The sequence below is a fragment of the Ochlerotatus camptorhynchus genome, unplaced genomic scaffold, assembly GCF_037179485.1.
Source record: "Ochlerotatus camptorhynchus isolate MF236.1 unplaced genomic scaffold, CSIRO-AGI_Acam_v1.1 ptg000404l, whole genome shotgun sequence".
Taxonomy (NCBI): Eukaryota; Metazoa; Arthropoda; class Insecta; order Diptera; family Culicidae; genus Ochlerotatus; species Ochlerotatus camptorhynchus.
The window spans coordinates 1218984-1231417 of NW_027040890.1; the positions used below are offsets into that span (position 1 = coordinate 1218984).

At 39.8% G+C, this 12434-nt stretch overlaps 2 protein-coding genes across 2 annotated transcripts in view; both read left to right on the plus strand.

Moving 5' to 3' along the window:
- Nucleotides 1–4799, plus strand: part of LOC135710856 (uncharacterized) — a 66144-nt gene extending 61345 nt beyond the window's left edge. The window contains exon 2 of the mRNA XM_065233551.1: nucleotides 4620–4799. Coding sequence (XP_065089623.1) covers nucleotides 4620–4799 — 180 coding nt within the window. The remainder of the gene's footprint in view (nucleotides 1–4619) is intronic.
- ec (echinus) overlaps nucleotides 1–12434 on the plus strand; it is a 323237-nt gene that overhangs the window by 75161 nt on the left and 235642 nt on the right. The gene's annotated exons all lie outside the window — the stretch shown is intronic.

Genomic DNA, 12434 nt, shown 5'->3' on the forward strand with positions numbered 1-12434 from the left:
GTATATTCTACCCAAAATTAAGTTTAATTTACGTAGATTTGATAATATGCAATTTACCAAAAAGTAACATATTGGGCTGAACTACACTCTACGATTACCTAAAATTATCGGTAAAAAATTGTCGGTATCATTACTTTTTACTTTAAATATAATATTTTTTAGCATAAATTAGGACATTTTTAACGTTAATTATTGGTAATCCATGATTACCGATAATTAAGGTATGTACACTTTCTTCGATTATCGGTAATTTTTACCGATATCTAGGTATTCTTTACCGACTTTTAGGTATTTGCATCTTAGCGTTTATATCGTTGAGTCGAATCTCTCGTTCCGTTTTTGACAACAATAAAGAGTGCAAGTGAGAAGCTGAACTCAATATTAAGTAAAAAGAACTAAAATTTTGTGTAGTATTTCTTCTCCGTGTAAACAAATATTACAAGGCTGTCGAAAGGTATTGCAATAAAATATAAAATATAATCGAAGAAATGATCATAAACACGCAGTGAGCATTAAATTGTCATGGGATACGTTTTCAGTTGGTAATGATCAGATCAGCAATGAGAATTTCTTATATTTTTTTGTTAATATAATTTGACATAATCACTGATATAATGATTTACTATAGCCGCTCTTTTTTTCTCGCTAGAAGTCATTTGAATTTGATGTAGAAGTCCTCTGCCAAGTGAAAAGAAAGAGAATCTTTCGAAAACCGTGATGCTAGTTCAACTGTTTTTCTCTTGGTGTGACTCATTATACACCGACTTTGTAAGTGTGAGTAGGACGAACGGAATAAGGAACCAAAAAAGGGAGAAACAGAAAATAGCATCTCCGCTAGGAGACAGACAGAAAAAGTCGATTGAACGTAATGAAAACTCATCCGTTTGGATTGAAGTTGCAAAACGCATCGCGTTCGATCAAATTGGGTTGTTTAGGGGTATTGAGGTAAATACATATTCGTTATCTGCATAAAAAATGGAACCGAAATCCAAAATTTCGTCAATTTTGGTACACTGGAACTATTTCAAATAAGTTCGATTACATAAACAAAAATCTCCATCTTAGCACCCCCTGGTGGAACTTTGTATGGGAGCGAGCTGTCAACGATCAAAAATTTAAATCTTGATTTAAAAATCGAGATGACTGTCTACGTCTTATAAACCAGAATATCGTTGTGCTCAGTAAACGAAGCTCTATCAGATGATGCATAAAAATTGGTATATTTTTTCGAAGTTAACCAACCCAATTGACTGACTACACGGAAAACAAAACATAGGTTTTGAACATTTTTCAAGATTACTTAAAATCTGTGTTTCTCGGTAGGAAAAGTGTAAAATTGGTAGTTCTAATCCCTGCATGTGAGTTTATTCACACAGGAGGGCTCAACGCGCACACTGCATCCGGATGTGTCAGAGTTGCCGCAACGGATCAGATCCAGATGTATTGTGCCTGGCACTTTATCCGTGGCGTTTAGATTGTGCACCCATTTAAATTAGCAGAAGAGTTTCACGAACTCCAGCCTCAAAACCCATCATTCCCAGCCTGAGTTTGCCCTGAACTCAACTTGATGATGCATTCAGTCGGCAATCTCCGTCCCAAAAGAGATGAATAATGTGCAAACGAGGAAAAAAGCAGAGCGGCATAATCGTAATGACGCGCCAGAGTGAAGTAATTACACATGTAGGTACATACGATGAATGATGCACATACTAGGTGAGTGCATATTCAGTGCGCATAAATCGCAGAGTGGTTACTTTCAAGAAAATAAAGCCATTAAACTTTACGTCTGGCTGTAGTTTAGAAACCGACGCTTACGGAAAAAATAGGCGCGTCACTATTTCGATTGTTCCCGTTCCTTTCTCTCTAGTCTGTGCCGGGCCCTGATTACTGATTTGAGGCTTTTGTCGCTTGACATATCCACCATCAGGCAGCAGAACATCGAAATAGTACAAAACTGCCTATCCGAACCCGTCGCGATTATGATGGATGAAGTGCGTCTCGATTTGGAGTAGGGAAGGGCACAAAACGATTAAAATTGTTTCTCCCAAATAAAACACCATCGAGCAGTTCCACGCCAAATGACAGATCGATTTTCATGAAGCTTTGCATAATTGTTTGTTATGCTCAATCATTCACATTTGAGCTAAAACTCAACCATTTTGAATCTCGCGAAAAAATTCAAAATGGCGTATTCGATGTTTGTCAACAAATCATAATTCGAAAATGCCATTTCCAACCGAAATGACGTCTGACGCTGAGTTGTAGCAAAAAATTATCCATTTTCAGGAAAAAAAAAAGATTAAATAGTAAAAAGTTACAATCTTTTTTTAAAAATATTTTTCATTCAAAAACTTTTGAAAATTCTATCTTTTGTAAAAATTTCAAGTTAGGTTCTCTAAAATAAAATGAAAATTATCTAAAACTTTTGGACAAATTTTCAAACTTTTGGTTGAAACTAATTTTATTATGAAATTTTGCACAGAGAGATCCACTTTTTGTACGTTTAAAATCTGTTCAAAAATAAAAAAAGCACATTAATAAAAAATTTCAAAATTTGTCCAAAATTTGTGGTTTTATGACTATTGTTAATTTATTATGTTCAGCTTGAAAATTTCAAAAAGCATTTTTATTGAGCTTACTTATGAAAAATATTAAAAAAATATTGATTAGGGTCTTTTTTTGTTATTTAAGTTTTAAACAGAGAGGCCCGGCGTAGTGTTTTGCATTTATGCCTCTCACGTTAAATTTCACAAGTTCAAATCTCATAACTGAACAAGACCTAAGAAGCGTGTTAAAGTGACTATAATACATTTTTGTTTATTGATTTACAAAAATTACTTTTAATTTTTAAAGTGTGCATTTTTCCTCATAAGAAACTGATTTTTCCTACAACTTTGCCTCAAACGACATCTCGATTGGAAGTCATGTTTTCGTGTTATGATTTGTTTGAAAAATATCAAATACACCATTTTGCATTTTATTAACGAGCTTCAAAATGGCCGAGCTTTAGCTCAAATGTTAATAATTGATTTTTCTTTGCTATTTGGCCTGGAAATGCTCCATAAGTAATCCATCTCCTCCGTCATCTGCACTCGACCATTAACTCTGTCATGCTACTCTCGCGGGGAGATAACTGCGTTCAGCGCCAAAGTAAATAATCTAATTTTTACAATTAAAGCTCTCTCGCAGGCCTTCTCCGCACATAATGGCCGGCGGAGCTTATCTAATCCGAACGCGCTTACCGAGGCAATTAAACCGATCTTCTCCTCGATCGTGGCCTCAAGCTTAATCAGTTTTCCTCCCGAGCAGCTCACGTTTTTATTTTGCTGTACGTAATCGACGAAAGATGGCGGAGGAGAGGTGGTGTCGTCGATCGAAGAGCGGAAAACTGTGCCACCCACCTGACGACGTGTCGTGACCGGCGGCGGTGGCAAAACAGATGCACTCAAGAGCTAAAGCTGCACATTATTTCGTCGATGATTATTACGGTTGCTGGCCGCAAAAGATGATTGCTCTAATTTGTTCTCCAGTACAGTGGCAGACGTTACCGCCTCCGGCAGTATCGATGCTGATCGAGTTTTACCTATTAATGGCTGCAATCGAACGCCCTAAGGGTGGCAAAACGTTTCGATATAAGTATGTTCGCAAGAAGGGTGGCCTGGAATGGGGTATTACTCAATTACTAATTTGTCTAATTATTTAATAACACTCATCTGTAGCAATTATTATTTTTTGCGTTGCGTGTGATTTACATTTAGCATTGAGAAATGTTTGTCTTGCTAATTTTAGCTTGCGGCTTTGCTTTTCTATCTTACACATTAGGTGTAATTTGTAAAATAGGTTTATTAAGAAATTAGAAATTAGTGGAAATTAATCTTGAATTTCTTGAACTATTATTGAAGGACGGGGCCGAAGGATTTCATGTCTCTGATCTTGAAACAACTTGTATAATAATTCATTTTTAAATGTCTTCTACTTCTTCAGTGTAGCAAATGCTCATTATAGCTAAAATGCAACTTTTAGAAAATATGAAACTATGACATATTATAATCATATTTTTTAAATGTATAACTGTGGAAGGGCTTTAAAGAACTCCTGGTTGAGAACCGGCTAAACGCTTGAAAAAGATGTGCCAAAAACCAAGAAGAAGAACATGCTTGCAATTGGTCATCGCAGCTAAAATTTTATTATTCGGAATTATGAAAGTATGAGATATTATAACCATACTTTTCATTTGTAAGATGCGAAAAGAGGAGGTAAAATTTGTGTATAATACACAACACCTGTCAATTTTGCTTTGAGAGGGTCACAATTAGCGATTTTGGCTGCAATGAGCAATCGTGATGAGTGAGCGCCCATCGTTATAGCTTATCGCTAATTGTGACACTCTGGAAGCGAAAATGACAGGTTTGATGTGTCATAAACAAACTTTATCTCCTCTTCCTGCATCTTACATATAAAAATTAAGGTTATAATACGAATAATAATATTTTAGCTGCAGTGGTCAATTGCAAGCCTGTTCTTCTTCTTGGCTTTTGGCGCATCTTTTTCAAGCGTTTTGCCGGTTCTCAACCAGGTGTCCTTTACAGCCCTGCCACAGTTATTGATTAGGAGCTTAGGACTCAGACTCCAACTCTGACTCCAACTGTGACTCCAACTTCGACTCCGACTCCAACTCCAACTCCGACTCCAATTCCAACTCCGATTCCAGCTCTGACTCCAACTCCGACTCCAACTCCGACACCGACTCCAACTCCGACACCGACTCCAACTCCGACTCCAACTTAAATGAATTATAATTTTAAACTAGATTGTCCCAATGTCTATCATGAAAACTTACATGTATCGGTTAAGCATAGATTTTTTGTTGATTACAATTTAACAAACGTCCTCATATTACAGACCAACAAAAAAAGGCAAGTTAGGGGAAGATTTTATGTGTAAAAAAATTACTAGAGCACAATTAAAAATTTGATAAAAATTTCAATTTTTTTTTAAAAAGACTTTCATAATCCATTTTAAATATCATAATTGCAGAAAGCTTATTTCCAATCTGTGTCCAACGTAGTTGTTGTGTGAAAAAATTTCCGTTAGACTTGTGCCAAATTTTCGTAATAAATTGTGACCTTTTTCATAAGTAACAGACATATTTGTTCGAATGCCTGGCTATTTTTATTTGCAAATGAGATCAATCACATTTATTTGTCTGAATCAACAGGCTGTGTATAGCCCCAATGATGATTTAAGTAACTTATTTAGGTAAGTCAAAACATAAAAACTAAGAATGAAATACATAAATAAACACACAATCATTCACGGTTAACTGTGCCAGAAAAGAACGATGAGAAGTATCTTCGTAGCAGCTGTCGAGGCATATGGAAATCGAAGATGCCCGAGACTCGATTGAACACTCGTTGCAGCCCACCTATTGCACCGTTCATGCCATAGTTTGTGCGCTGAAGTGGCAATCTCAGCATAACGTTGTTACGTAGCACACGGGGTTGGACGTTAATGTTGACTTGCCCCAAGATTGCACTGCAATCAATTCTACCTTGTAAAGTGTCCGCAATGAACAGGGCCCTAGAGGTGTCTCTTCTAGTTCGGAGAGGCTCCAGATCAATCAGCTGGCAACGACTTTCATAGCTGGGCAGATGAAATGGGTCTATCCAAGGCAGCTTCCGCAGAGCGAATCGAAGAAAACGGCGTTGAACGGACTCAACTCTCTCAGCACCATTGTTGTAGTTTGGACTCCAGACCACAGAACAATATTCCAGAATGGATCGCACCAAGGAACAGTACAGTGACTTCAAACAGTAGATATCGGAGAAATTCTTTGCTATCCTGAAGATAAATCCCAGTTTCCTAGACGCCTTGTCGACAACGTACGAGATGTGCTGCTTGTACGTAAGTTGAGAATCCAGAATAACACCCAGATCTTTCACATGGTTCACACGGTCGATTACAGTGCCGATAAGTTTGTATTCAAATGTGATTGGTTCTTTCTTCCAAGTAAAAGTGATCACTGAACGCTTTGTGGGGTTAACCACCATTCGGTTCAAGATACACTAGCTGGCAAAGGCTTCGAACTGACGTTGAAGGAAGTGACAGTCATCAATCGAGCGGATTCGTAGGTAGATTTTAAGATCGTCTGCATACGATAGTCGTGGGCCTTCGATGACCAAGTTCACGTCATTGAAGTAGAGTTAGAAAATCAAAGGTCCCAGGTGACTTCCTTGAGGTATTCCTGACGTAGCTAGATAGATATTGGACCGGTTGTCACCAATGGCAACCATCAGTTGCCGATCAGTGAGATATGAACGAAACCATCGCATGAGGTTGCCGCTGACCCCAAGTCGAAGGCAGCTGACAAGTCGGTGTATATGACGTCTGTTTGAGTCCTCTCTGCCATGCTTTTCGTAAGATACGATGTCAAACACAGCAGATTTGTGGAAGTAGAACGACCGGAAGTGAAGCCGTGTTGATCACCACTTAGATACTGCTTACAATGAGAGAGTAGAGGCTCCATGATAACTAACTCGAATAACTTCGAAACTGCACTCAACGACGTAATTCCACGAAAATTGTCCACATCCCGTTTGCTGCCCTTTTTGTGGATAGTAAACATATGTGCGAATTTCCAACAAGATGGAAATGTACCACTCGAGATGGACAATCGAAATAGGTCAAGCATGGGCATCAGCAAGCTGGCGATATGCTTTTTCAGGAATACGGATGGAACACCATCGGGTCCTGGATTGAAGGACGACTTGAGTTGTGATGCGGCAGTGGAAATCATCTCGACGTTGACATCCATCGCACCCAGTGTTTGACCGTACAGTGGAACATTACTAGCTGCTAGGGTAACGTGTTCGTCAGTTAATCTCTCATTCGTGAAAACACTGGCAAACTTCTCAGAAAACAAGCGACAGATCTGCTTAGGAGTGGAAGCAACTGCTCCATTCAACACCATTGAAGAGGGTAGGCCGGATTCCTTGCGCTGCTTATTTACGTAATTCCAGAATGACTTCGGGTGCGACTTGAGTTTCCTCTGAATCCCTCGTTGATATCGCGAATAGCATCGACGGCTAACTCGCTTGAACTCATAATTGAGCCTAACGTAGTGACGTTTCAGCGAAAGCGTAAGATACTAAGTGAATTTTTTTTAATGCGGCTCTCTTGGTCGACTTCAACCTACGCAGTTCACACGTCTGCCAGGGAGGATGAGAAATTTTACGGTGAACTCTTTTCGGAACGTGCCTGTCAATGACATAAGCCAAGACATGTGAAAATGTTTGCGCAGCGGTTCCAACATTATCAGGATCGAGGATGCTCTCCTAATCTATACTATTGCAATTTAAGCATAATTTTGATTTGTTTCCGTCGATCTTGTTTTCCGTACTGAGTACCAATGCTACCCTACTTAGTGGTAAGCGTGATTGCCTATCACCGCACAGAGCCTGTGTTCAATCCTAGTCGGCGCCGTCAGGATTTTCTGAGGCATAAAATCTCTGATCACGCCTTCCTTCGGAAGAGAAGTAAAGCCGTTGGTTCTCGCTCCATGAGTTGATGGGTCAATAGGTAGGGTCCAGGTGTGAAAGCTGCCTACCCGGCGTCGGTAGTATTGGTACTCAGTACGGAAAACAAGATAAAACAAAATATTATGATCATTTCATTGACCATATTTGTTGGAAACCGATTTTGTTATAAGTTGAGTCAAATGGATGTTCAAATGTTATCAATTTTGAAAAACGTTTTTATTTTTGATTAGAAGTTCTTGAATTTTGTTTGAAACTGTGATGAATCTGGATGTGTAATGCAGCTCCCTGAGAAATGGCGAATGATTCTGTTAAAAATTGAGGGATCAGTTTAGTTTCAAGTTAATCATATAGTGGTATATATAAGTGGTGACATTTTTGTTTGAAGTTGTGTCCAACTTCTTATAAAATTACCAATGTTATTACACGTTATGACTACGTACACTACTTCCCGTCCCTTACCATCTCGTTGCAGTCGAGATTAGGATAAGATCGAAGACATCATATCAAGAGTACTGGCAACTAAACAAGGATCTGTTTGAAAAATATACGAATAATCTTTTAAAAATCAATCAATCAATTTCCTAGCCATTCTCCATTCTTTTGCTTAAAATTACAAACTTTTTTCAAATACTTATTCATCCGAAATTCAAAAGTACATTTTCATAGTCATTTGTTCAAATCGAAGTCGGAGTCGGGGGTCGGAGTCGGAGACGGCTAGTTTCAAATCAAGAGTCAGAGTCGGTTGATTTAGATCCGATACCACAGTCCTCAAAAAAGTAATTCACTTTTCTTGACGGCCGCCGATAACTGCTTCCTCACCCCATTGTGTCTGGGATCAATCCCAGCCGAGGCCGCTAAGATTTTCCTAAGTAAAAAAAAAATCTCTGGTCACGTATTCTATCGGACCCGAAATAAAGCCAATAATAGATTACAGGTGTGGAATTTGACTCTCTGGCACTCAATTACCGTCAGTGATAAATCAACAATCGACGATCGACTGATTGGCACTCGATTGCAGAACAAAGTACGACGTTATATCAGAAAAAAAATGTTTATCTCGATTTTTTATAAGAATTCCAGCTTATTTTAATCATGTCTTTCCTTTTCCTTCCAGATGATGTGCTTCTTATAAAACATTCGTTTACCATTAAACATATAAGTAAGTACATAATTTGATCCTCGAATCACGAGTATTAGCTCGAAAATATAATTCCAAGATTCCTCCAAATGATCTTCAGGATCTCGAAAAGATGCTAGCCTATGAAATTCTATATGCCATGATTGGAACACACCATAATAGGAACGTCTCCCCTATAATCTCAAAATTAGTATGAATTCAATTTGTTTTGCAATGCCGGTGACTCTTTGAACACATTAACCACTAAGCTAAGATTCGAACACTAAAGTAAAGGGAAATTTTGGGTTTTCATTTGGCATGTTCAAAAAATGTTACCGCTGTATTAAATTTATTTTTAAAAATGCGTTTTTCATGAGCTTACCTCTTACAGGTTTTGGAAATAATTACGCCATTAGAAACCTGAGACTTTTTCCTATAAGGTACAGTTAAAGTTTTGAAGGAGGAATTCAATTTTTATGCAAATAGAATAAAATAGAAAGGTGGTTTGATAAATCACATATAAATCCTAAAGATTATTATCGTATGCGTTGAGTGCATACAGCCAAGCGTGATTCGGAGGCAACGGTATTGAACCCGTTGCAGATTCAGGATGTGTGTTTTTGCTGCGGATTGAAAGCAGAAGCTACCGTACTCAAGAACCGACAAGATGGTTGTTCGATACAACCTGATCAGATCTTCCGGGTGTGCTCCCCACCAAGTTCCAGTAATTGTACGAAGAAAATTGATTCTTTGTTGGCATTTTTGTTTCACATACGCAATATGTTTTCGCCACGTGATTTTGGAATCAATATTGGTAAGCGTGATTACCTCTCACCCCAGCAGGCCTGGGTTCAATCCCAGTCGGCGCGCCAGGGAAGTAAAGTCGTTGGTCCCCGGTTCATGAGTTGATGGGTCGATAGGTAGGGTCCAGGTGTGGGAGAGCTGCCTTCCTGGCACGTCGGTAGCATTGGTGCTCAGCACGGAAAACAAGATCGACGGAAAACAAATCAAAGGAAAAAAAAAGTGATTTTGGAATCGAACCAGGCACCTAAGTACTTGAAAGTTATACTTTGAGTGATTGTTTTACCCTTTAGTTGAAGCTGTAACTGTAAGAATCAACTCAGTTTTCTCCGGAGAGAATTCGATACCTAGCTTCATAGCCCAAGTAGACAAATTGTCTAAGGTATCTTGCAATGGTCCTTGCAGGTCCGGTGCACTTGGCCCAGTAACGGACACAACGCCGCCATCTGCAAGCTGCCTTAGCGAGCAATTTTCATCAAGATAACCATCAATGTCTTTTACATAAAAATTATAAAGAAGGGAGCTTAAACATGAGCTCTGGGGGAGACCCATGTAATTAATTCGTGAAGTTGACGAGTTACCATGAGAAAAGCTCATATATTTCTCAGGCAACAAGTTGGTCAAATAGTTGTTCATAATTGGTGAAAGCCCACTACCGTGGAGTTTATCCGAAAGGACATCGATACAAACAGAATCAAAAGCCCCGTTAATGTCCAAGAAAACTGAACCCATTTGCTGTTTTTGCGCATAGGCCAGTTGAATTTCAGTTGAAAGCAACGCAAGACAGTCGCTCGTTCCTTTGCCTCTCCGAAATCCAAATTGCGTATCTGAAAGTAAACCATTCGACTCGACCCATTTGCCTAGACAAAAAAGAATCATTTTCTCCAACAATTTCCGTATACAGGACAACATCGCGATGGGACGGTACGAGTTATAATCCGACGCGGGTTTACCGGGTTTTTGAATGGCGATAACTCTTACTTGTTTCCAATCATCCGGATCAATGTTGTGCTTCAAAAATTGATTGAATAAGTTCAACAAGCGTCTTTTCGCGACGTCTGGGAGATTTTTAAGCAAGTTGAACTTGATTCTATCCATTCCTGGAGCTGAGTTGTTACATGAAAGGAGAGCAAGTGAGAATTCCACCATCGAAAACGGGGAATCTATTTCGTTATTACCCGACGGACGATCACGAATGTTGGTTTGAACCGGTACCGAATCCGGGCAAACTTTCCGCGCGAAGCTGAATATCCATCTGTCCGAGTACTCCTTGTCTTCATTAATCGGTGATGACGCGTTTCGCATTCTCCTGCCGACATTTGGAGTGTTGTCATGGAAGTCTTTCGCGACAAACCATCGATGAACCGACGCCAGTAGCCGCGTTTTTTGGCTTTAGTCAAGCCCTTAAAGGTTTTCCCGAGGTCGGTTTACCGCTCGAAATACTCGACCTTACCGTATTTGCGGAAGCGTTTAAGCGCCGCGGACTTCTCACTGTTCGCGTCGGTGCAATCCTTATCCTTATCCCACCACGGAGGTCGCTTGCGAACGAAAACACCCGGAATTTTCGCCAGTCAATGTTTTTTGTAATATCGTACGCGATGTCAACCGAACGGTAGAAGATATACTGAGGCAATACTGAGGCATTTACCTCGAATAAAGGGCGAACACGAAATTATTGTGACACCGAAAATGTCATGCCAATTTTCTTATAATGTTTAGAATCAAACCAAAATTTTAGGGTAGTTTTATACATATATTTACTTCAAAAATCAAAAGAAAAGTTAATCGATGGAGCCTTGAGTGTAAAATTGAACGCATTTTCGCTTGATGCCCTCCATCAAAGTCTTTACAGTGTCATCCGGTACCAGTTTCTAAGTTTTTTTTCCATTTTCTTAACATGTCCTTCTCGTCTTTGACTGTCTTCTTGCTCTTCCGAAGTTCTCGCTTCATTATTGCCCAGTACTGCTCCACCGGGCGCAACTCCGGACAGTTTGGCGGATTCATGTCCTTTGGAACAAAATGGACAGAATTGGCCTCATACCACTCCAGGACACTTTTAGAATAGTGGCATGATGCCAAATCTGGCCAAAATAGCGGAGCTTCGTCGTGCTGCTGCAAGAACGGCAAAAGGCGCTTCTCGAGGCACTCAGTTTTGTAGATCTCGCCATTTACTGTGCCCTTTGTCACGAAAGGCTCACTCCTCAGTCCGCAAGAGCAGATGGCCTGCCAAATGAGATATTTGGAGGCGAACTTCGGCATTTTCTTCTTCTTAAATTTGTCGTCCACATCGAACTTGCTCTTGCCGGTGAAAAACTCCAACCCCGGAATTTGCTTAAAATCGGCTTTTATATACGTTTCGTCGTTCATCACACAGCAGCCATATTTGGTCAGCATCTTCTCGTAGAGCTTCCGTGCCCGAGTTTTAGCCGTCGATTGTTGCCGCTCATCGCGGTTTGGGAAGTTCTGTATCTTGTATGTATGTAGTCCAGCTCTCTTCTTTGCATTCTGGACGTAGCTCTGCGACATGCCGATCTTTTTAGCCAAATCACGGCTTGAGACGTTGGGATTTGCTTTAATCATCCGCTTCACCTTTCCCTCCGTCTTGTTGTTCTCCGGTCCCGGTTTTCTTCCAGCTCCTTTGCCGTGGTCCAACGTCAACCGCTCCTGGAACCGCTTCAACACTCTAGAGACGGTTGAATGGTGAATGTTCAACATTTTTCCCAACTGCCGGTGCGACATGTCAGGAAATTCCAGGTGTTTGGAAAGAATTTGTTCTCTCAACTCGCGTTGGTTCACCTCCATTTCACGACTTCGAGTTTGACAGCATGTACACAATGAGAAAGTGTGCAAAATTTGGTTGATTTTTACCCAATGGTAAAAAAGTTATGCCCTGTTGAACGTGTCGCAATAATTTCATGTTCGCCCTTTATTAACCTGACATGCAACAACTTCAATGCCTGTCACCGAAGGCAGATCGC